Genomic DNA, 26,580 nt, shown 5'->3' on the forward strand with positions numbered 1-26,580 from the left:
GCAAAGGAGTTAAGAATACATGAGAAAGTCTTTCTTCTATTGTATAAACTCATGAGCCATATCTGGAACATAAGAAAATCTGCAGATGCTGGAAATCCATGCAACACACTCAAAATGCTGGAGGAAGTCAGCAGGCCAGGCAGCATCTATGGAAAAGAATAAACAGTTGACATTTCAGGCCGAAACCCTTCAACAGGACCTGCGGATATGAAACAGGCATCCAGATGGTATTTTACCTCCTACATGCCAAGGTCAGAGAGGTCTCTGATTGGGTTCACAGCATTCTAAAGGGGAAGAGTGAACAGTTTGAAGTCATGGTGCACATTGCTACCAATGATATAGGAAGGAAAACGGAGGTGGTCCTGAAGTGAGAATACAGGTTTTCCCCGCAATCCAAAGATAGAGTGTTCCTCTGAAACCGTCTGTAATCCGAAATGTCGTAAAGCGAAGAAGCAATTACCATTAATTTATATGGGAAAATTTTTTGAGCTTTCCCAGACCCAAAAAAAACCTACCAAATCAAAGCAAATAACACATAAAACCTAAATTAACACTAACATATCGTAAAAGCAGAAATGATATAATAAATTTACACCCTATATAAAGTAGAAATATTATAGGTACAGTGTAGTTTCACTTATCAAACTCGGGAAGGCAGCGAAACACAATCAATTTGGGGGAAAAAAAATTGGCACGTACACGTATGCGCAAACAACTGCCCGCACAAGGCTTCACGGTCATTGTAGTCTTTCTCAGGGTAAACACACGTATAAGGCGTGCGTCTTTTTTCGTAAAAGCGAAAATCCTCTTTGGTTAGTGAAAACAGGTACTAATGTAAGTCTTTCGTAACAGCGAGTTGTCGTAAACCCAACGTTTGAAAAGCATGGGCCACCTATATAAGGAATTAGTAGAAAGCTGAAAAGCAAAATCTCCAGGATAGTAATCTCAGAACTGTAGCCTGTTCCACACGCAAGTGAGGGTAAGAATAGGATGATCTGGCAGATGAATGTGAGGCTGAGGAATTGGTACAGGGGTCAGAGTTTCATATTTCTGGATCACTGGGATTTCTTCTGTGATTTCCTACCAACGTAGGACCTGTACAAAAGGGACAGCTTACACCTGAATCTGAGGGAGACTAATATCCTTGCTAGAAGTTTACTAGAGCTGTTGAAGAGAATTTAAACTCATGTAGAAGGGGGAGGGGATGCAAAATGATAGGGCTGAGGATGAGGCAGTTGGTTCTGTCAGGTGAACAATGGTAACATCTTTCAGATGCTCATGAAACTTCTTTTACTACATCTTTCGAATATGATTCTACTACTAAACTGTGTGTGATTGGAACCTGTGATTTACATTTTTATGGTGTGTTTTTGGGCCAATTGAGCGATCTGGCACTTTGTTGACTCCGAGGGAGTATGGTGAGGTTTGGAGCGGCGTGTAGTCTGGAGACGGGACGTAAGCACTCAATCAACTCTGTTTCTCACTGATCTCACCAATTAAAGCATCAAGCAAGATTGAAATTAACAAGAATAAGAGTAGAAGGTGAATGGGTTCAGTGCTGTCTGCCTGGGTTTGACCGAACTCCCTCTTTCTCACTGCTGCCAGAGGAAGGTGCAGGAGTCTTGGGCAAGGTTTGACTGGCACATTTTGTGAATTGGACTTGTTTTTAGAAGACCCTGCAGTTTATGTTATATGCATTTCTGGTTTCTAGTTGTGCCTTTTTTAAAATTGCTATTTTGTACAACTTTGGTCGGGGCGGACTGGCTCTGCAGCCTGGCGTCAATGAATGATATAGCACTAAATTGAAATGAACTGAACATTCTTAGACTGTTTCCAGGACTCTGTAGTTTGATGATTAATATTCTGTGTGTTATTTGCTCATTTTCTGCCATTTATGCAATTTTTTTGCACATTGGCGTTTAATGTTTTCTTTCAACAAGTTCCAATGTATTTCCTTTGTTTCATGGTTGTCTGCAGGAAGGTTAATCTCAGGGTTGTATACTGTATACCTAGCTTGATAATAAATGTACTTTGAATTTGAGGTGCAGTGCGCAGTGACACTGAGGAAGAATGGGCAGATGATATGGCAAAATTGCAGGAAGAGCTGAAATGTAACATGGAGGCAGTATCAAAAAGGGTGATAAATACAGGACTAAAGGTGTTATATTTGAATGCATGCAGTATACAGAATAAAGTAGATGATCTTGTAGCGCAGTTAAAGATTGGCATGTATAACAATAGCCTGCTGGTGGTGTCGTGGCATCAGCACCAGTCTTCGGAGTGAAAGTTCCCTTGCACGCTTTCCATCCGTGCTGGGGAGAGCGTTGAGCTAGCAACTTGTCCTCGTAAAAACAAGAAAGCCTGTTAAAACAAAAAAAACCTACAAGGGTAACCAGATGCTGATGGAAATTATATACAGGCCTCTCAACAGTAGCCAGGATGAGGGATACAAATTAAAGACAGAAAAAGCACGTAAAAAGTGTGATGTTTTGTTAGTCATGGGGGATTTTAATATGCAGCCAGATTTGGGAAAATCAGTTTAGAGCTGGATCCCAAAAAGAAGAATCTGTAGAATGCTTACAAGATGGCTTTTTAGAGTAGCTTGTAGTTGAACCCACTAGGGGAAAAGCAATTCTGGATTGGGTGTTTCGTAATGAATCAGATTTGATAAAGGGAGCTTAAGGTAAAGGAACCCTTAGGAACCAGTGATCATAATATGACAGAATTCACCCTGCAGTTTGAGAGAGAGAAGATAATGTTGAATGTATCGGTATTGCGGTAAAGGGAATTACAGAGGAATAAAAGAGGAGCTAGCCAATGAGGGCAGAACAGCAATGACTAGGGTTTCTGGGGACAATTCAGAAGATGCAAGATAGATACATACCCCAATGATTTAGTGGTATTCTAAAGGAAGTATAAGGAAGTCAAAGACAACATAAAAGGAACATAAAAACATAAGAAATAGGAGCAGGAGTAGGTCATCCGGCCCATCGAGCCTGCCCCACCATTCAATAAGAACATGGCTGATCTGTCTGTAAACTCAGCTCCATCTACCTGCCTTTTCCCCATAACCCTTAATTCCCCTACCATGTAAAAATCTAACTTTATCTTAAATATATTTAGTGAAGAAGCCTCAACTGCTTCCCTGGGCAGAGAATTCCAGATTCACCACTCTCTGGGGAAAACAGTTTCTTCTCATCTCCATTCTAAATCTCCACCCCTGAATCTTGAGGAAATGTCCCCTAGTTCTAGTCTCACCTACCAATGGAAACAACTCTTCTACTTCTATCTTATTTATCCCTTTCAAAATTTTGTATGTTTCTATAAGAAAACAAAGGGCATATAATATAGCAAAAATTAGTGGGAAGTTAAAAGTTTTGGGAAGCTTATAAAAACCAACAGAAGGCTAAAAAAGCCATAAGGAGAGATAAGGTGAACTATGAACATCAGCTAGCTAATAATACAGGAAGATACCAAAAGCTGTTTCAGATATATAAAGAGTGAAAGAGAGTGGATATCAGACCGCTGAATTTTTAAGTTTTCTGAGAACACTGAAAAGCTCCTTTATAGGGCTCAACAGGCAAATTATTTTTTGAGTGTCAAATAATAGATTATACATGATCAACAGTGACCCTACTTTAGAAAAGCATGGTGCATCTAAAACACAGCGTATGTGGTCTTATTGCACACAGATCAGAAATAAATCATTTGTTACACATTGAATTCTACTGGCAACGAAAAAATCTATGTAAAAGTAAATGCATAAGTGGATGTGGTAAAGGAAGAAGAATCGTGAAGCCAAGAAGAAAAGTCTAAAGCAGTGACACTTACTTAACTCTTCCCTGTGTTTTTCTGTTTGTTCGAAGTATTGACGTAATTCTTCAGTAATTTCCACATTGCTGACATCACATTCCAATTCATTCTCTGTGTCACTTTCCACTTCTGTGTCAGAACTTATATCAGCTATATCCTTCAAATTTTCCTCTTCATTATCTGTGCTGTATGGGGACTGCTGCCATTTGCTTTGATTGAGATCATCTTGCTGAGCACATCTTGAAGAATAGTATGAGGAACCATGATGCCAGTCAGTAAAGTGACTTGCTGTAGATTCTGTGCTATACCAGGGTGAATGCTCAAATGATCTGATTGCCTTGTGATAAGCCCTTCTATGTTTCTGCAGCCATCCCATAGCTTGTTGGTAATGTTGCCAAAATCTAGAATACATTCTATGGTTATACCACATGTCTGATGATTGTCTCATTCTGACATCCTATTAAAAAAAACACAAGAAAAATCTTATTGTTTCCATTTTCTGTCAATTTCTTCTCTACTGAAGAAATTAGTTTATGTTCCAAAACAGGCACTGGTCCCAAGTGATTAGTTTTTTTAAAAATTGAGAAATAGCACAAAATAGGCCCTTCCAGCCCCCCAAGCCATGCCAGCCAACAATCTGTGGGACGAAATGAGCACACGGAGAAAACCCATGTAGTCACTGGGAGAAATTACAAACTCCTTACAGGCAGTGGCAAGAAGTGTTCAGATTTATAGCCAGGCACTAGACGCATATATAATACAAGAAATGAAAATTACACTCCCTGATCATTTTTCTATTCTGATTTTTTTTTTGTTTTAGTGAATGCTTTTGAATGCTAGTAGTCTACCTCATTCAGAGACCTGATGCAGGGTTTTGATCAGAAATCTCAACAATTTTTCACACCTGCAATTGTTGCATGAACTGCTGAGTTTCTTCTCTACATCACAGATTATGTCTTGTGAGGCATCTAATGTGCAGGTTTACCATTAGGATCAGACCATCTTGGTGTGCAAGTGGGTAGCAAGTTCTGGCCTATTATTAGTTTAGATAGGAATTGCATGCTGGCATTCCTGTGTGTATTTTACTTCTTGTTTCAATTTTTTTTATGGATGAGCAAGGAAACTTTGCCCATTGCAATCAAAATTCTAGGTATCACAGAGAATACCAGGACACTGCAAATGAATAAAGCTAGATTCAGAGAGTGGCTGAAAACTTGGCAAATGCACTTTGGTGAACGGAATTTAACCACAAGCTTTTATCTAAATGAAGAAAGATTGCAAATAAGCAAAGTATAGAAGCATCTTGATATTCTTGCGTACAAACCACAAAATATTAGCAGCCAGCTACAGCAAGTCGTTAGGGAGACAAGCAAAATACTGCTCTTCAATACAATCTCAGTAGAGATTAGGGATAGAGATATACAGTAGTCACACTTTGGATACCAATGAGGCCACACCTGGAGGTACTATTAACCATCTTGATCCCCTTATAAAGAAACAATATACTGGTATTAGAGGCAGACCAGAAAACATTCACTAGGGTAATTCCTGGAACTATATAGTTGTCCTATTGTGAACAACTGAGGAAATTAGATCTTTCTTCTTTGCAGTTTAGCAGCATGAGGGGCAGTCTTAATGAAACATATATGATACTTAAGGGGCAGTACAAGAGTAGATGTCAGATGACCGCTAGTGGGAGACATAGCTACAAGATCAGAGTAAAATTGCAGAGTGTGGGAAGTTGTTGAAGAGGGTAGTGAATCCCTGGAATTCTTCAGCCTTAGATAATTGGGGGTACTCAAAGGAAGTAGATTATTTTAATAAAGATCAGGGTATTTGGGGGTATCAGGGAATTGGCAGAAGAGAAAGTGAGGCCAGGGGCAGATCAACCATGTCATATTGAATGACAAGATAGGCTTGAGGAACCAAGCGGGCCCCTCCTAGTCTTGCACCTATTTTCTTATGCTTATTCACCATTAATGAAATAATTAAATACAAATAATTTTACTTTCAATCTTGCCCACAGAGCACCAGATCTGAATTGCTTCACAAAAGATGTCAAAAGTATTCTATTCATTGTCACTGTGCACAAAGTAAATTTAGATTTGGTACTAAAACAATTAATGAAACAAAGCAAAAATTGTGCAGTAATGGTCAACAGCTTTCCTTTTAAAAACAGTCCTAAAAGTATCAAAAATTTTCTATCCAAGAGTGGTAAAGGAATAATCGGCTACGTCAACTGTTTTATATTGGGAGGTGTGATGGTAGCTGTTATTGTTGTGGTCTAAGTCAGTGAGAGTGGGCTTCCGATAGACGCTATACCTGAGGCTACCATCCAGTTTCCATCTTATTAGAATGTTCAAGAAATTAGCACAGCCATTTGTTCCTATTAGTTCCCCTTATTGAGGAAGTACGTTGTGTTCAAAAAGGTTAACAGTACCCTTATCAAACCTTGAGTGCAGGAGGACGTAGCTGTCCTTAATGGGAACTTGTGAATACTTTTTCAGATACGTCAATGACACCTTCATCGTGTGGCCACATGGACTCCAGGCACTCCAACAGTTTCACGCCCATCTGAACAGCATACATCCAAACATTCAATTTATGATGGAGATGCAGAAGAATGATTGCCTCTCATTCTTGCTTATTCTAATATGACAAAAACTGGACAGTAGCCTTGGGCATGGTGTCTATCAGAAGCCCACTCACACAATGACAGCCATTATCACACCTCCCAATATAGAGCAGTTCTTTCTACTTTGAATAACCAACCATCTTCAGCTGCTTCATCAATTACCTTCCTTTCCGTCAAAGTCAGAAGTGGGTTATTCGCAGATGAATACACAACGTTCTGCATCATTTGTGACTCCTCAGATAGTGAAGCAGTTCATACCCAAATGCAGCAGGACCTGGACAATATCCAGGCTTGGGTTGAAAAATGGCAAGTAACATTCAAGCCAAGCAAATGCCAGGCAATGACCAGCTCCAATAAGAGAGGCTCGAACCATCATCCCTTGACATTCAGTGGCATCACCATCACTGAATCCCCTACTGGGAATTGACAGGAAACTGAACTGGTCTAGCCATATAAACACCGTGGCTACCACAGCAGGTCAAAGGCTGGGAATCCCGCAGCGTGTAACTCACCTCCCGACTCCCCAAAGGCTCAGGTCAGGAGTGTAATAGAATACTCATCACTCGCCTGGATGAATGCAGCTCCAACACTCAAGAAGCTTGACAAGGCAGCCCACTTGATTGGTACCTCTTCCACAAGCATCCAATCCCTCCACCACCGATGAACAGTTGCAGAAGTGTGTATTATTTACAAGATGCACTGCTACAACACACCAAAGTTCCTAAGGCAGCAACTTCCAGACCCACAATCACTACCATCTAGAATAGTGGTTGCCAACCAGTCGATCGTAATTGACCGGTCGATCTTTGAGACTTTCCCAGTAGATCCCGAAAAAACATGTAAAATGCACACCAGGCAGAAAAGACTGGAAACAAAACCCCACAAACCTGGAAACAACCTCTCCCCACAAACAGCTCTCCGCAGCGGGAGCACCAGTACATCACCATTATCCTAATCGACATCAACCTATCTTCATAATGCTCACATTACAACACTGCTCCCCCTTTAAATTCCATCATTCCCCAATTGTAAAAGAACTGGGAAACAAAAAACAGTGGTGTCATTAGCTTGCGTACCTCTGAAACTTATACTAGTGTCTCAATAACAGTTTACCAATACAAAACAGTGGGAAAATGTGGCAGATTCAACATTCAGTCCAAAGGAAACTGTCCATTCAAATATTCAGTCCGTTAGGAGGTTTGCAAGCGTGCTGTGCTGCAACAAATGAAAATTATTAAACCTAAGTACAGGAGTGTCTTACTGACAGACACCTCACAGACTGTCTCAAACTGGCTGTCTGTAGTTATGAGCCAAATTTCAGGGAACTAGCAGAAAGTATTCAGCCCCAGTCATCACACTGAGTGCAACAGTCAATTTTTATTCATTTATTTTTCGTGTTGAAATAAAATTAAATAATGAAACATAGAATTAAAGGTGCTGTAATGTGCGCATTATAAAAATAAGTAATACCAATTAAGATAATGGTAACATAGCAACACTTCTGCTATGGAAAGCTGCCTGCAAAGACAGACTGCTTCCGGGGCTGCGGGGCTCCACTTCCAGTCCCTTCTGCCCGGTGTGCATGTGTGTGTCTAAACGATTTAGTAGGTCGATCTTGCCTTTCACTAAGGCCGAGGTAGGGGATCTTGGGCTTATAAAGATTGGCGACCACTAATCTAGAAGGACGAGAGCAGCAGATACCTGGGAACACCACCACTTGGAAATCCCCCTCCGAGTCGCTCACCATCCTGACTTGGAAACATATTGCCATTCTTTCACTGTCACTGGGTCAAAATCATGGAATTCCCTCCCTAGCAGCACTGTGGGTGGACCTACACCTCAGGGACCGCAGCAGTTCAAGACGGCAGCTTATCACCACTTTCTCACGAGCACCTGGGGATGGGCAATAAATGCTGGCTTAGATGGCGACGCCCACATCCCGTAAATGAATCGAAAACAATTATTTCAGACATTGAGAATCTTCACAAGGAACTAAGACAATTATACACGATATTCCTACAGAATGACTACAAAGTGAAGGAACCTTAAAAGGGTCGATGGAAAAACCAGGAAACCCAACAATGAGGCGGAATCTGTCACTACCACCTGTCTTCCCTATATTTCCATGGTTTCTGGAAGGAGCACCAGGATCCTAAAGAAATACCAGATTAATACCAGCCACAAACCCATAAGGAAGCTCAAATCACAGTTTATGTGGGTTAAAGCTGACCTGGTACTCAGGATGGCTAGCCGCTTACAGGATTCCCTGTGAATGCAGAGCAGCGTACATCAGCCAGACAGGACACATGATGGAAACCCCCATCAAGGAGCACAGAAGGTGTATCCATTTGGGTTACCCGGGAAAAATCAGCAGTAGCAGAACACTGCATTCGCAATGGCCATAGGATTGACTTTGACGGCACAAAACTACTATGCTGCGCCAACAGATTTTGGGATTGCCTGGTGAAGGAAGCCACTGAAATACAATTAGGGGAAGAGAGTTTCAACAAAGACGAAGGCCTCACTCTAAGTATGAACTGGAATTTGATTGCAAACAAGATGGGAGAGTGGAAACCTGATTGGTTGAGGACTAACCAATCAGGAGGGACGGACAATGGGGATATATATATACCACTAGACTAGACATGCCCAGGCATCATTCCTGAAGAAGATAACAGAGTTTGTCATCAAAATGTCAGTTAAAATAAGTATCTGTATCTGGCTGAGAAGAGTTTATTTGTCATATACGCTGGGAAAGCACCAGATCCATTTTCAAGGTTTATATTATTTCCAAAAAAGTTGAGATTAATATTTGAAGAGACCAAATGAATATTGCTAAACTTTTCTCAGTATACATTCTGACTTTCTTTCATTTTAGCAAGAAGATTGACTATTAAATTTCGAATAATCCTGGTAGCTCCTTGAAATCACTTCTAAAAGATAATGAACTCAGCATTTACTGTGCATGTGCACGTTGTACTATTCAAAGTGACAGTTAATAAAATACTTCTGACATTTATTAGTATAAAGCATTAAAGTACTGTGGGGGCAAATTTTGTGTAGCTTCAACAAATACTTTAAAGCCAAATTCAACTAAAGAAAATATGCCTCCATCCTTTTATGCAAGTCAAAAGTTGCACAATCCATATATTTACATTTTATAAAAGGTTTTCCAATCCCATTGGGATTTCTTCAATCCTAGACGTTTAACTCCATGATCAGATCGAGCATGAACTTACTGAATGACAAACCACCTTCAAAAGGCTCAATAACATTTTCCTAAGCAACACATAAGATACTGGAGGACAAACAAGAAAAAAATCTGCAGATGCTGTAAATCAAAGTAAACACAAAATGTTGGAGGAATTCAACAGGCTGGGGAGCATTTATGGAACAAAGTAAGTAGCCAGATTTCTAATCTTTTTTCCAGTCCTGATGAAGGGTTTCGGCCCAAAATGTCGACTGTTTACACTTTTCCATAGATGTTGTCTGACCTGCTGAGATGCTGGAGCTCAGCAGGTCAGTTGGCATCTATGATGCAAATAAACAGTAGACACTATGGGCAGTGATCCTTCATCAGGAGTGGAAAGGAAGTGGGGAGAACCCAGAATAAGAAGGTGGAGGGGAGTTAAGAAGTATAAGCTAGCAGTTAATAAGTGAGGTGGGTGGGGGAGAGGGGATAAAGTGAAAAACTGGGAGCTGAGATGCGAAGATGATAAAAAGCTGAAGAAGGAGGAATCTGATAGAAGAGAGTGGGCCAAGGGAGAAAGGGAAGGACGAGGGGCATCTGAGGGAGGTGATGATGGATGAGAAGGAAAGGAGTAAGAGCGGAGCTTGAATGGGGAATTGAAAAAGAGAGGGGGATGGGAGAAATTACTGGAAGTTAGAGAAATTAATGTTCATGCCATCAGGTTGGAAGCTACCTAGATAGTATTGCTCCTCCAATGAGAGTGGTCACTTCTTGGCAATAGAGGAGACCATATCAGATTGAGACTTGGAAGTAGAATTAGAATGGGTGCACACCAGGAAATCCCACCTGCTGTGGTAGATCGAGTGAAGGTGTTCAATGTAGTAGTCCCCCCAATCTATGCTGTGTCTCAAAGATGTAGCGGAGGCCACACTGGTTGCACCAGACAGATGACCACAATGGACTTGCAGGTAAAATATCACCAGACTTAGAATGATTGTTCAGGGTCTGGATGGTTCTCCTAAACCTGTTAAATTCATTTGTTGAGGATTTCCAACATTCAGTATAACATATATTAACAATATTTTGCCCCGTTTGTTCAAGCAAAGATGATGATCCAAAACTTTTGATACTTTTAATTAAAACAAGACAGTGAGACTCAACTCAGAAAATCCTAAAACATTTGTACTTCTTCCATGATGAAAGGAAAAAAATTAAATCCCAGTTTCCTCTAACACCCAATTAAAATATGCTTAGTTTTCACTTCTGAATGCCCCGACTATTATTGTGTTCCAGTGCTTGGAATTCTCTCAAAAACACAAGAAAACACTTTGTATTTCTTGAGCTTTCCATATTGTATCAGATTTTATTTATTGGCATTGGGATGTGGACATAATATGCAAAGCCAGTATTTATTGTCCAATCCTAATTGCTCACCTCGTAGATAGCAGCCCTGATGAAGCAAGGAAAACAGATTTCTAATTTCTTCTCTGAAGGATATTAGCAATCCAGTAAGTTTTTATGAAAATACAGCCATTTCAATCATTACTAATGATATACAGTACCGTGCAAAAGACTTAGGCACCCTAATTTTTATATAAATTTTGTCTACTGCATTAGCGTCAGTAGAAAAGAACAAATTTTAGATTTCCTAACATTTATTTTCCAAAAAAAATGTTAGTTTTTTGTATTTCATTAAAGAAAGTAACATGTTAAATAAAAACTTTTTAAAATAACTTTGTTATTTCAAATAAAAACTTGATAGGTAGATAGCCTCGTGCATAGTTAAACAAAGATAACAAACAGATCAATTAACGAGTTAAAAGACCTAAACTGATTAACTGAAACAGAAACACATGTAGAAGTGATCAAACTGGGCGAAGGACAACCAAACTAAAAGATGAGGGTGCCGCAGATATGACTGTTCAATCTTTAAATTATCAATTCCTACACCATGGCAACAGTGAGCATTGCAACAAGAGACAGGATGGTCATCCAGCATCAGCAAGCTCTCTCCAAAGCAGAAATTTTATGGCAGACAGGAGTTCCTGATGCCTTCCCCATCACTAAGGTGGATTTTAACCAGGCCAGCTTGAAAGTCTCTAAATAATTATTACCAACAAATCATTTGTACTACCAGACGAACCACCACATTAGACCACTGTAACACCACCATCAAGAGCACTTACTGTGCTATCCCACCCCCACACTTCGGAAAGTCTGATCACCTGCCTGTATTCTTATGCCCAAATGTAGCCAGAGACTGAAGACTGCAGTAGTGAGAACCAAGAAAGTATGGACAAGGGAGGTGTAGGAGCTCTTACAGACTGCTTTGAACTGGCAGACTGGACTGTATTCAGAGATTCATCTTTGAGTCTGAATGAGTACACCACAGCTGTCACTGACTTCATTAAAACCTGTGTGGATGAGTGTGTGCCTATGGGAACTTACTGTACATACCCAAATCCAAAGCTGTGGATGAACCAGGAAGTTCATGATCTGCTGATGGCTAGATCTGTGGCATTCAAGTCTGCCTACCCAAGAAAACCAAGTTATACCTACAGAGACCTAATTCAAGAGCTAAGGAACAACTCCAAGTGAGGTTGGAGGCGAAATTGGACACAGGTCAACTCTGGCAGGGTTTGCAGGACATTACTTCCTACAAAACAAAACCGAACACCATGATGCTTCACTCCCAGATGAGCTCAACCCTGTTTACGCTTGCTTTGAAAGCAATGCAGATCCCTGCAGGACCTGATTACCCTGTGATCTCTGTCTCAGAGGTCGGCGTGAGGGTGTCTTTCTAAAGGGTGAACCCTCATACCGGCCCAAATGCTGTACGTGGTAGGGCCCTGAAAACTCGTGCCAACCAACTGGCGGGGATGTTCAAAGACATTTTCTATCTCTCCTTTCTGGTTGGAAGTTCCCAGCTGCTTCAAAAGGGCAACAATTATACCAGCGCCCAAGAAGAGCAGGGTGAGTTGCCAGTAGCACCACATTTACAGTGATGAAATGCTTTGAGGGGGTGGTTATGGCTAGAATCAACTCCTGCCTCAGCAAGGACCTGGACCCAGTGCAATGTGCCTATTGCCACAACGGGTCTACAGCGGATGTGACTTCATTGGCTCTTCACGTGGCCTTGGAGCACCTTGACTATACAAATACCCAAGTCAAGATGCTGTTTATTGACTACAGCTCAGATTTTAACACAATAATTCTCACATTCCAATCGAGAAGCTCCAGAACCTGGTCCTCTGTACCTCCCTCTGCAACTGGTTCCTTGACTTCCTAACTGGCAGATAGGAAATAAATCTCCACTTCACTGACAAACAACACTGGCACACACCGGGGATGTGTGCTTAGCCCACTGCTCTACTCTCTCTACACTAGTGGTCACCAAACTTTTTAAGCCCAAGATCCCCTACCTCGGCCTTAGTGAAAGGCAAGATCGACCTACTAAATCATTTAGGGAAAAAACAGTTCAGATTGTACTTCCAACTTGAGGCCCTTTATTTGGGCTAATTGTATTTTAATTAGATAAAATGCTTTTGTCAAACTTTCAAATTAACTTAACTAAGAAAACACTGTAACTAGCATATCAAACAGGCCATAGCGGCATCGAGCTCATCCAATAACGCCTTGAATAAGCGCTGCTGAAGCACTTTTGCTGGAATCGAGTTTATCAGTTTGACCACCAGTGTCACTACATGCGAAAAGTCCACAACCTTCCCAGCCAAGGCCTGCTGATGAATCACAGTGACAATCCAGGAAGTCGGGAAAATCAGGGTCATTACGGCACAGTGCAATAAAAATCAACGCGCACACCGCACATTAGTGGGGCCCCATCAGTAGTAATTGCCACCAGTTTATGAATGGGGATGTCATTTTCACAGACATATTTTTTAAACTCATTGTAAATATCCTCACCTCTTGTTCTCTCCTTTAAGTGCAAAACAGTGAGGAAGTCCTCCAGTTTTGTAAAATCCTGGAAAGCCATCCTAACAAATACAATAAGCTGAGCTGTTTGCATTACATCCGGGGATTCATCGAACTGTCGTGAAAAATATTCAGAGTGACAGGTCCTTTAACACTTGTCAATCCACGTCCTCTGAGCAACATGTTTACTTGGCGTTCAACCCCGTTTTCAGCTCAACTTTCCTGGTATTGGTAAACTGTTACTGAGACACAAGTATAAGTTTCAGGGGTACGCAAGCTAATGACACCATTGTTTTTGTTTCCCATTTCTTTACATTTGGGGAATATTGGAATTTAAAGGGGGAGAAGGGTTGTAATGTGAGCATTATAAAGATAAGTTAATACTAATTAGGATCATGGTAATATAGCAATACTCCCACTTCGGAAACTGTTTGTAAAGAGAAATTGTTTCCGGGGTTGTGGGGTTTTCGTTCCGGTCTTTTCTACCCGGTGCGGATTAGTGAAAACTTCTGTATGCGAATATCATTTTACCGTCGTAGGTAAAGTTGTTCTTTTTGGGCACGAAGTTGTCATGGTCCTTTTTCAAAGTAGAAGTTACCACATATTTGCATCAAAAGGTTTATCAGGCATAATGTATTTGTGTATTTATTTTTCTTTTTTTTTCTGGATCTACTGGGAAAGTCTCAAAGATCGACCAGTCGATCGTGATCGACTGGTTGGCGACCACTACTCTACACTCTTGACTGTGAGGCTGGCACAGCCCAAATGACATCTATAAATTTGCTGACGATACAAGCATTGTTGACAAAGTTTCAGATGGTGATGAGAGGAATGAGATACATCAACTAGTTGATTGGTGTCTTAGCAACAAACTTACATTCAACGACAGTAAGATCAAATAACTGATTGTTGACTTAAGAAAGGACGAGTTGAGGGAACACACACCAGTCCTCACAGAGGGATCAAAAATGGAAAAGAGTAAGCATTTTCAAATTCCTGGGTGTCAGTACCTCTAAGGATCTAACCTGTATCCAAAATATTGATACAGCTCTACATAGCACCATCCAGAGACAGAGAAGCAGTTTCAGCGACAGGTTACTATCGATGCAATGCTCCTCAGACAGGATGAAGAGGTCAATACTCCCCAATGCCATTAGGCTTTACAATTCAACCGCCAGGACTTAAGAACTTTTTAAAAGTTATTATTAATGCTTTTTGAGATAGTGATTTAGATGCATATCATATTTTTTTTTACTGAGTTAAGTATTGTATGTAATTAGTTTTGCTACAACAAGTGTATAGGACATTGGAAAAAAAGTTGAATTTCCCCATGGGGATGAATAAAGTATCTATCTATCTAGCTACAAAGAAGGAACAACAGTGGCTATATTTCATTAGGAACTTGAGGAGATTTGGTATGTCTCAAAAAACACTCAAAAATTACTATAGCTATACCTCTGGATGGGGGTAATGCACAGGATCGAAGCAAGCTGCAGGCAGTTGTAAACTTAAGTCAGCTCCATCATGGGCACTAGCCTCCATAGTATCCAGGGCAGACTCAATGAGCTAAATTACCTAATTCTGCCTCTATATCTTATGGTTATATCCCTCCTTCCTCATATTCATGAGCCTATCTAAATGCCTCTTAAAAGCCTCTAAAGTATTTGCCTCTTCCACCATTCCAGACATCCACCACTCTGAGTAAAAAACTTACCCTTCACATTCCCTTTGAATCTACCCCCTCTCACCTTCAATGCATGCCCTCTGGTATTGGGCATCTCCACCCTGGGAAAAAAAAAAAAGATGCTCCCTGTGTACTCCATCGATGCCTATCATAATCTTACAAACCTTTATCAGGTCTTCCCTCAGCCATTCCAGAGAAAGCAACCCGACCTCTCATGCCCTCTAGACCAGACAGCATCCTGGTAAACCTCTTCTGCACCCTCTCCAACGTCTCGACATCCTTCAGAACTGTATCTCGAACGGCCTCCGACATACCCGCAACTCACTGCGGAGAGCCCACTTATTTTAAAGCAACACGTCCCAGACCGCCCGCGGCCGCGCCGACCAAATGAGACTTCACAGCATGTTACCTGACAACCAGCATCCGCCGCCATCGTACATCCCGCGAGTGAAAACTCGCGCATGCGCGGACTCGGGAGCACGCACCGTCACCAGATCACGTGGTGCTACGGCGCTGCCTTTATGGTTCAAGAGCCTTAATGGAGATCAATGTACAGTCCACGCAAAGTTATTCAAAATTAGCCGCTTGGAGATTACAGTCGACAACCGAGCATGCAGCAGATTGTCTGAGACTATAGTCGTCAGGAAGTTGGAATCAATAAATAGCCTAAATTTTCAGTCAGGAGAGGGATTATTGCTGTGTATAGGTTTTATGATGAGATATAGTAGCAGGCAAGGGAGTTGATAGTACGTACTAGCAACCAGTTCGAGATTAAGGAAATTTTAAATGAAATCAGAAAATTCTGGACACATTCAGCAGGTCAAAACAGCAACTAGAAATCAGAATGCGCTTTAGTATCACCGGCATATTGTCATGAAATTTGTTGTTATGCAGCATCAGAATCAGGTTAATTATCACCGGCATGTGACGTGAAAATTGTTTACAGTTCGATCCAGCAGAGGGAAAAATAGTAAATAAAATAAAATATAATAAATAAGCAAGTAAATCAACTACATATATTGAATAGATTTTTAAAATTTTTCATAAACAGGAATACTGTTTATTAAAAAAGTGAGGTAGTGTCCAAAGCTTCAATGTCCATTTAGGAATCGGATGGCAAAGGGGAAGAAACTGTTCTTGAATTGCTGAGTGTGTGCCTTCTGCTTCTGTACCTCCTACCCGGTGGTAACAGTGAGAAAAGGGCATGCTAACCCATCCCTCCACTTCCTCATCCAGGTCATTTATAAAAATCACCAAGAGTAAAGGTCCCAGAACAGATCCCTAAGGCATTCCACTGGTCACCGACCTCCATGCAGAATATGACCCATCTACACCTGTCTACGTTGGTTTGTATATATCAAACCAATGTTTTGATTCTTTCTTGACATCTCATTTCAAGGGCAATAAGGTTTAAACATTAAATACTGGCATTTCTGTGAACAAATAAGGTAAGTTTAAAAAAAATCACACTAATTACAGAGTAGGAGATGATAATCAAACTTTCAGTGGCAGGATATCACCAGACAAGGTCTTCAATGGAGGAATAAAAACTGTCATCAACAGTTGGGGTTCTCATTTGTACCACAATAGATGTTTTTTTTAGGTTACATCCTTCTATCTAGACACTGAATGGAGGGATTAGAGATTGTGTACTGCCCTCGCTGAGGTGTTGTAGTATCAGCTAGACAGTCAGCCAAACTCCATTCAAAAATGGACAGTTCTTTGGTTTTATTGCAAACTCAATGGCATGCCATAGTGAATAAGGAGTGAACTGGAAAACAACACAATTCAGTGCAATTACACAAGTAAATATGCCCATGTAAGTAAGAACTTTAAGTTTCCAGCAGATAAATATTATATGATTCTGACAAATACATACTATAAGTAAATAGTATGTGTAAGCCATTAGTATCTAGATTAGTGTTTAATAAGCTCAAAAATAATATTCTAATTCAGCAAAATCTTACTGATACTTTTAGATTGGCTTCTAAACATCAATTTACAAGCAATGCTTCTGCTGGGGAAACAGCAGGATGGCCTTAGATAGAAACTTCTTTAGTTCCTAACATAAAGCTCTGGCCTGCCAGCCAATGTGCTTTCCTACTTACTATTTTCTGACTGCACAGGAAGTGACCTAATACAGATCTGAAACTGCTTAGTTCAAAATTAAGGCTCAATGTACTTAAAATTGCATAGTACAAACAAACCAGTTGCCCGAAGGGCAGAACAGGTTGAAATGAACAGCCAAGAAATTCAGAGATTTAGGCGAGATCAGGAAAGGGCGAGTAGACTGGGTGTCTTTTTTCTTGAAAGCAGGATTGAGATCTTAGAAAGTACAAAAGCTTTTGATAAAAATGTATATAGAAGGGATATTTCCACATTATGGAAGAGCATAAGAAGAAATAAGTACAAAATGGTCACTGAGAAATCCAATAGGGAATAGGGCTTTGCCCTACAGAATAGTGAGTTTTTGTCTGACACAGGGAGAAATTGAAGTGAATAGTATTAAGGCTGGACAAGCATGTGATGGAGAAGGGAATAAACAGTTATAGTGTTATGATACCAGCCCCCTCCTTTGTGAGAATCGCAAGAGCCCTAGTGAAGGGGGGGGTCAATGACCCAAGAGAGAGAGAGACGTGCTGAATAGACACAGGAAATGGGAGAGAGAGAGACGTGCTGAATACCGCGTTCCACCGGGATGCAGAATAAGGCGACCTTGACTATTGTCTCATGAAGACCACGTGTAAAGCTCTCGGGCAAAGTGGGCTGGTTGAGAGAGAGATTGACACCTGCGATCCCGTGAGGAAGTATAAAGGAGGGTCCGGGGGGGACGACCCCTCCAGACGCACCAAGGAGACACGATAGCGATCCCGTCATAGCGGGAAGCCATTTTGAAGGAAGCCACGTGCGTTAGATTCCGAATCGGGAGTCTGTGGCTGGAATCACGGAAAATCGCTTTTAACTAACAACAGGAAAGCCTGCTCCCCTGATTCCACGGCTTTGCTTCGTAAGGATCCAGGCAAGTGTTCCTTTTCTCACCAATCTCTCTCTCTCTCTCCAACACGGGAAACCCAGCGGTTCCCAAAAGGCTGAAGCCTGCAGACTTTTGAATGACTGTTATATTTCCAAATGGACAAGGTAGTATCCCCTAGACAATGATAGAGCTTATCTCTGATTGATTATTACTATACCTGCGCTTTAGATTGAGTATTGATGACGTATGTTATCAAAATGTTTGTATTAATTTTCCTTTTGTGCCCCTTTATAAATAAAAATGTTTAAAAATGGTACCATCAGACTTCAGCAGACCTCTCTATCTTTGCTGGTAAGTGATCCAGTTACGGGATACGTAACAATAGATATACATGAGGAAAATGGGAAGAGGATGAAATGGAGCATAAGTATCAGCATGGACTAGCAGGGCCAAATGGTCTGCCTCTGTTCCATGTAATCTTATATAATCTGATGTAATCAATGGTGAGATGGCCGTAATAATGAAAGGCCTAGATAGAGTGGACTGGAGAGGATGTTTCCTATAGTGGGGGAGTCCATGACCAGAGGGTGCAGCCTCAGAATTGAGGGACATATATTTAGAGCAGAAGTGAGGAATAAATTCTTTAGCCAGAGTGTGGTTAATCTGTGGAATTCATTGCCATAGATGGCTGGGCAGTCCAAGTCATTGGGTATATTTAAGGCGGAGGTATACAGGTTCTCGGTTAATCAGGGCATCAAAGATTACGGACAGAAGGCATGAGAATTGGGTTGAGAGGGATAATAAATCAGCCGTGATGGAATAGTGGAGTAGACTTGATGGGCTGAATGGCCTAATTCTGCTCCCATGTCTTACAGTTCTTATAGTCTTATGGTAATCAAAATGGCCTCAAGGTATTTTAGTCAACAAGTTAAATTTTCATCGATGGGGTATAGGTTACAATAGCCAAAACGGCATTCAAAACTATTTTAAACTGTAAAGTGACTGCTTATATAAGTAGTCTTAACTGAGGTATGAATAACCAAACTTGTTACATTGCAGTAATAATATCCTCCAGTTGGACACAGCAGACTTTGCAATAATTACAAACAGAGAAGTAGAAGCTGGCTTTCAGTCTGAGTTTGGAGTACTTGAGAGGAGATGTGTTTTCCATAGAGTTAATTTACACATCATATCCATTTTCCTAACGACCCAGAAACTCAAAAACCACAGCGAAATTAAACATACATTTTGGTTATTTGTTTATCTGAACTATACAGTTTCTGTCTGGTGAGACCTCTCTTGCCGTTATGAAAATGATGAAAGTGAATACAGTGTGTTACATGGGGGCTTCTTTAATCCTTTTCGCTTCTAATGGAGCATAGGGCCTCAACAAAAGTCCTCCACTTCCTGCGATCTCTAGCAGATGTTTTTGCAGTCTCCCAAGTTTGGCCGGCGGCTTTCAGTTCATCCAAAAGCCTGCGCCTCCAGGTTTGCTTTGGGCGACCCCTTCTTCTCTTCCCTTGTGGATTCCATTCGAGTGATTGTCGAGTGACATTCGACTGGCTCTTCCTCAAGGTGTGGCCGACCCATCTCCACTTTCTCCTCCTTATCTGGAATACAATGGCTCTTGGTTTGCTCTCTTCCATAGGTCTAGGTTTGACACTCTGTCGTACCACTTGAGGCGGAGGATCTGCCGGAGGCATTTGTTGAGAAAGGTCTGGATCTTGTTGCAGCTGGTGTTAGTGATTCTCCATGTTTCGGATCCATATAGCAGGATGGCTTTCACATTGGAGCTGAATATGTGGAGCTTAGTTTTGACAGAGATGACCATAGATCTCCAAACAGGTCGCAGGGTTGTGAAGGCACGTTGGGCTTTTCCGATCCTTGCTCTGATGTCCTCATCTGTACCTCCTGATTTACTGATTTTGCTTCCGAGGTAGGTGAATTTGTCTACATCTTCAACTATTTGTTCTTCAATCCGTAATGGCTCCTCTTGTTTGTTATTAATGCGTAGAACTTTGGTCTTCTCCTGACTGATCTTAAGGCCTACTCGCTGTGAGGTCTCTCCCAAGGAATCTACTTTCTTCTGCATATCCTGAAGCCGGTGTGAGAGAAGAGTGAGATCATCTGCAAATGCCAGGTCTTCCAATTTCCCTGTTAACATCCACTGGATGCCTCTCTCTGAGCCAGCATAGGCTGTTCTTATAGCCCAGTCGAGTACCACAAGAAAAAGTAGAGGTGACAGCAGGCATCCCTGTCTGACTCCAGTAGTGACCAGGAACTCTTCGGACGGTCTCCCATCGTGGATAACCCTGCATGAGAAGCCATCATAAAGCTGCTTGATGATATTTACCATTTCTTGCGGTACACCATAGTGTCGTAAGGTGCTCCACATTGACTTTCTGTCCAGGCTGTCAAATGCCTTCTCAAAATCAATAAAACACACATGTAGTGGAGTTTGCCATTCTATTGTCTGCTCCACAATGACTCTAAGTGTAGCTATCTGGTCAATGCATGATCTCTCTTTCCTGAACCCTGCCTGCTCATCTCTAAGTCTCTGGTCAATGGCGTCTTTCATCCGCTCCAAGATGACCCTGGTGAGAACTTTGCTAGGAATGGACAACAAGGTGATCCCCCTCCACTTGCCACATAGTGAAAGATCTCCAGATTTTGGCAGCTTCACAAGGAGGCTCTTCTTCCAATCTGATGGGATCTCTCCTGTTCTCCATATCAAATTCAGCAGTATATGTAAATGGTCCACCATAACCTCTCCACCCTCTTTCAATGCTTCCGCAGGAATGTTGTCTTCTCCAGCAGTCTTGCCGTTCTTCAGGCTTTTCAGGGCTTTTCGAAATTCTTGCTTGGTGATTTCACCTATATTGATGTTGAGTGGGTCTCCAGGCTCCAGGTCAGGTGGGTTCTGTGGTGGTGGTCTATTCAATATTTCCTGGAAGTGTTCCTTCCATCTCGCCAGCTGATCTTCAACCGAAGTGAGCAGATGGCCTGTCTTGTCTCTAACAGGTCTGTTGAAATTGCTTTTCTTCCCTCTCAAAAGTTTAGTTGTCGTGTAGAGTGCCTTGAGGTCCCCTTTACTGGCCACTGTTTCTGCTTGCTCTGCTATTTCATTGAAGTATGACCTCTTGTCCTTTCTGAGCTGTTTCTTCACCTCCTTGGCCATCACGCTGTACCTGTTGGCAGCAATTTGTTTCTGTTGCCAGGTTCAGGCCTGATTCAACTCCTGTTTGAGCTTTTTCCTCTCCTCCACCTTCTGCCATGTCTCATCCCTGATCCAAGGTTTACTGTTGACTGGTGGTCTTCCCAGTACTTCTTCGCAGGCTCCTACAGTGGCCTGCTTGAAGGTAATCCAGGCGTGTTCCGCTGTTCTCTCATCTTGTTCCTCTATTTGAAGAGCCCCAAAGCAGTTTTGCAAGGCAATGTGGAAATCTTTCTTGTTCTCTTCCATCTGTAGTTTTCTAACATCAAACTTTATTCGCGTGTTCTGTTGCTTCTCCTTGGCTGACAGCTTCATCTTCAGCTTTGCAACAACCAAATGGTGGTCAGATCCAATATCTGCTCCTCTTTTGGCTCTCACATCTTGCAATGAACTTCTCCAGTGCTGGCGGACTATGACGTGATCAATCTGGTTCTCTGTTTGATGGTCAGTCGAGACCCAGGTTATCTTGTGGCAGCGTCGGTGGGGAAAGAGGGTACCTCCAATGGTCAGTTCGTTGAATGCACAGAAGTCGTTCTCCATTTTCATTCATATTCCCCAAACCATTCTGGCCCATCTCTCTCTCCCTGCCAGTGTTATCGCTGCCTACTTTGGCATTCAGATCTCCCATGACGATCAACATATCTTGCTTAGGTACCTTTCCAACTACTGCTTGAATCTGGGTGTAGAAGAGATCTTTTTCTTCTTCCTCTGCGTTGTTAGTTGGGGTGTAGCACAGGATAATGGATACCTTCTGGAATCTGGACTCAAACCTGGCTGTGATGATACGGTCGGACACTGTTTCCCATTCTATCAAACTTCTGGCTGCTTCTTTGGACAACATCAGGGCCACACCAGCCTCATGCGGGTCTTCCTCTTTTTCTTTGCCGGAATAGAGCAGAGTTTCTCCCGTCTGCAGTTTGGTCTCACCAAAAATATTCCACCTTGCTTCGCACATGCCCAGTAGTGTGAGGTGGTATCCGTTCATTTCCTTCACTGCCTGTGCACACCTACCTGTCTCCCAAAGCAATCTCACATTCCATGTTCCGATTAGGATATATTTCTTCTGTGAGAGCAGCTTTGGAGCCTCCATTATGGTTTTCCTCGGGTGAAGGAGGGTTGTCAGCCCTGCAGCTTCCTGACGGATTTGGTTGCAGCGCGTCATCAGCCTCCTGAATGGGGCCCTGCTTTTCCCCAGATCTGGGTTAGTGGTTGACAATCTGTTGGCGGTTTCTGTAACAATTGCTTGATTTACGTGAATGGGTTGTTAGCCCATTGCACAACCCCCAACCTGGAGGACCAGGGGTTTTCTGTCGGGGTCACCTTCCCCTAGGCGATGGCATTTCCATGCTAACAAGCTCCACCTGCCTGGGTTTGAAATCAGAGTTTACCCTCTCCTAGATAGGCTGCCATCCAAGGCTAACGAGTCCTATCTACCCGGGACATGGGGGCTTATTGATGAATAAATTGTGCTTCCACTTGAATAGAGATGATGTGTTGGTTTCCAACAGGACTAAAAGCACGACTTGCCAAAGGGCAGAATAATGAGTTATATCGTATGAAATTGTGAATTATTGGCTCTGTAGTGCAGTAGTAGAGAAGAGGGAGATGGAGGGTCATGTAGGAGAGAGGCAAAGGGGGACTGTATAGTGTTGATACTCGGCACAGAAAGTCTGGTAAGCCTCAGCCACAAACTCCAAGCCAAAGTGAACTACAGTAAACTCATGCCTGGTCACAACAATCCCATAAACTCCAGGACAGAGCTTGCCATTGTACACATTAAGGTATAAATGGAACTGCACACATCTTGCATAGCACATAGGCATGGAAGCTTCAGAATCAGAATCAGAATCAGGTTTATCTATAAAATTTTCTGGTATATTTTCTCCTATTTTATCTAGTTCTATTCTAATCCATGCCAGCTTATCTTCATCAAAAAAAGATGCAATAAATCTAAGTTGATTTGCTTTATAATAGTTCTTAAAGTTTGGAAGTTGTAACCCTCCTAGATCAAATTTCCATGTCAATTTTTCCAACGATATTCTTGACATCATACCTTTCCAAAGGAACTTCCTCACACATTTATTTAACTCCTGAAAAAACTTCTGGGGTGGTTGTATTGGTAGTGTTTGGAATAAATATTGTAATCTAGGGAATATATTCATTTTTACAGCATTTACTCTGCTTACTAATGTTATTGGTAACATCATCCATTTATCAAGATCTTCTTAAATTTTTTTCAATAATGGTAAATAATTTAATTTATATAAATTCTTTATATCATTATCAACTCTTATACCTAAATATTTTATACTATTTATCGGCCATCTAAATTGAGTTATTAATTGACATTGACTATAATCTCCTTTAGTAAGAGGTAGAATTTCATTTTTATCCCAATTTATTTTGTAGCCTGATATTTTCCCATATTCTTCCAATCTAGAAGATAATTTACATAGTGAATACAATGGGTTTGTTAAATAAAGCAGAACATCATCAGCAAATAAGTTAATCTTGTATTCCTCCTGGTTAACTCTGAGACCCTTAATATCTGGGTCCGTTCTAATTAATTCAACTAATGGTTCTATCGCCAACACAAATAAAGCAGGTGATAATGGACAACCTTGTCTAGTTGACCTTGTTAACTGAAATGATGTTGAAATTTGACCATTTGTCACTACTTTAGCTTTGGGATTAGTATTTTAAGGTTTTAATCCATTTTATAAAGGATACTCCTAATCCATATTTTTCCAATACCTTAAATTAAAAATCCTATTCCAATCTATCAAATGCTTTTTCTGCATCTAAAGCAACTGCCCCACTCATTTCACACTCACACTCACACAAAAAATAAATAAATTAAACCCAAATTTATCTGATCAATGCTTCCGATGTAATCAAGAAATTGGTACTTTTTTACATTCTACTTGGTCTTGTTTTAAAATTCAACCTTTTTGGACAAATTTAAGAGTTTTACTGGAACAAATTATTGGAACAAAACTTCCACATAACCCAATATTATTTTTACTAAGCGATATTGAAGGGATAAAACCGAAACCCAAATTGAATAAATATCAGAAAGAATTCATAAAAATTGCATTGGCAGTAGCCAAAAAGGCTGTTGCAGTTACTTGGAAATTGGATTCATACTTAAGTATAGATCGTTGGAAGAACAAAATCTTCAGCTGTATTCCACTTGAAAAAATTACTTATAATTTAAGAGATAAATATGAAACATTTCTAAAAATTTGGCGTCCTTATTTAAAAAAGATAGGATTAAATATATAGGTGCTCCGAAGATAAAATTACTGGTTATTTGGGGAAAGAAATAAATACATATACTAAAGCTATTATGAACTCCGTGGAGCATGTGGGGATCTTCTGATATCCAGGCATTCTTTCTTTCTTTCTTTTTTTCTTCTTTTTTTTCTTTCTTTCTATAGGGATATGTTAGTGGGGAGGGGTTAAGGGGAGGGGGGAAGGGATGATAATGTTTTTCTCTTTCCTTCTGTAACCATTTGAAAACTCAATAAAAAAAATTTTAAAAAAAGAATCAGGTTTATCATCACCGGCATGTGTCATGAAATTTGTTAACTTAGCCTCTGCAGTTCAATGCAATATGTAATATGGAAGAAAAAAAAATAAAGAACTCAATCGCAGGGGTGTCAAACTCATTTTAGGTCACGGGCCGGATTGAGCAAAATGCAGCTTCATGCGGGCCGGATCAGTCGGACGCGTGCGAACGCAGCTTTCGTTGCCTCCGTTTTTTCAGCCTGCTCTCATGTGTCTCAGTCTCTGCTATAACTACAAAGTGTTTCACTTTACAAATTCCGTTTCTTATGAAGAAGACTGCCGAGCAAGACTGCCGAATAAACACTAAAAACCCTGAAAACCTGGTACCTGAATAAACTCAGCATTAGCCATATCATACGCCATAGGTGCTTCAATTTCTGGGGCAAGCTTTAATAGTAATTAGATATTATCTCGCGGGCCAAAGATAATTCCACCTCGGGCCTTGAGTTTGACATATATGAATTACAGTATATGTATATAGGAGAATAAAAATAATGCAAAAACAGAAATAATATACATTGAAAAAGTGAGGTACAAGGTTGTCCTCTTAGTCCATTACTATTTAACATCGCTTTAGAACCTTTGGCAATTGCCATCAGAGAATCACAGGATATTTTGGGTATTAATCGTGGAACAGATATTCATAAGGTATCTTTATATGCAGATGATTTATTATTATTCATCTCTAATCCTGAGAAATTTATTCCAGCAGTCTTATCATTGTTGGCTCAATTTAGTGAGTTTTCTGGGTATAAGTTAAATCTTAATAAGAGTGAATTGTTTCCTTTGAATAGACAGGTCCCAAATTATGGTATTTTACCTTTTAAATTAGCTAATGATTCTTTTACTTATTTAGGGATTAAAATTACCAAAAACCATAAAGAATTATTTTGGTTTAATTTTTTACCCTTAATTGATCAGATTAAAGGTTTGTTTACTAAGTGGTCACCATTATCTTTATCTCTGATAGGTAGGATTAATGCTATTAAGATGGTTATTTTACCTAAATTTTTATATGTTTTTCAAGCGGTACCAATTTTTATTCCGAAATCCTTTTTTACTAATGTTGATTCAAAAATTTCTTCATATATATGGCAGAATAAAAATCCCAGGTTAGGTAAAATATACTTACAGAAGACAAAGAAGGATGGTGGGTTGGCATTACCCAATTTCAGATTTTATTATTGGGCAGTTAATATTAGATATTTGATATGTTGGTTGAAAGAATGGGATGGTCCTTTTGGCCCTCATTGGGTGAGTTTGGAAACCAAATCGGTTTCTGCTTATGCTCTGGGTTCTATCTTAGGGACATCTCTCCCTTTTGCTCTTTCTAAATTGCCGAAGCGAATTGACAACCCGATAGTTAAATATACCTTACGTATATGGTTTCAATTTCGGAAATTTTTCGGGTTGACTCAATTCGTGTTAAATAGTCCTATTGTATCTAATTGTTTTTTCCATCCCTCAATTATAGATCATGCTTTTTTGGCTTGGAAAACTAAGGGATTATTTAGATTTTCCGACTTATTTTTGGACAACTGTTTTATGTCCTTTGAGCAACTAGCTA

General features: G+C 40.7%; 1 protein-coding gene across 1 annotated transcript in view; it reads right to left on the bottom strand.

Annotated features, from left to right (window-relative positions):
* Positions 1-15,722, bottom strand: part of gemin8 (gem (nuclear organelle) associated protein 8) — a 39,543-nt gene extending 23,821 nt beyond the window's left edge. Inside the window, exons 1-2 of the mRNA XM_073045814.1 lie at positions 15,665-15,722; positions 3,832-4,270 (exon numbers count right to left, since the gene is read on the bottom strand). Coding sequence (XP_072901915.1) covers positions 3,832-4,270; positions 15,665-15,718 — 493 coding nt within the window. The 5' untranslated portion in view covers positions 15,719-15,722. The remainder of the gene's footprint in view (positions 1-3,831; positions 4,271-15,664) is intronic.
* Between the last annotated feature and the right edge of the window lie 10,858 nt (positions 15,723-26,580).

This window comes from Hemitrygon akajei, chromosome 5, assembly GCF_048418815.1.
Source record: "Hemitrygon akajei chromosome 5, sHemAka1.3, whole genome shotgun sequence".
Classification (NCBI taxonomy): domain Eukaryota; kingdom Metazoa; phylum Chordata; class Chondrichthyes; order Myliobatiformes; family Dasyatidae; genus Hemitrygon; species Hemitrygon akajei.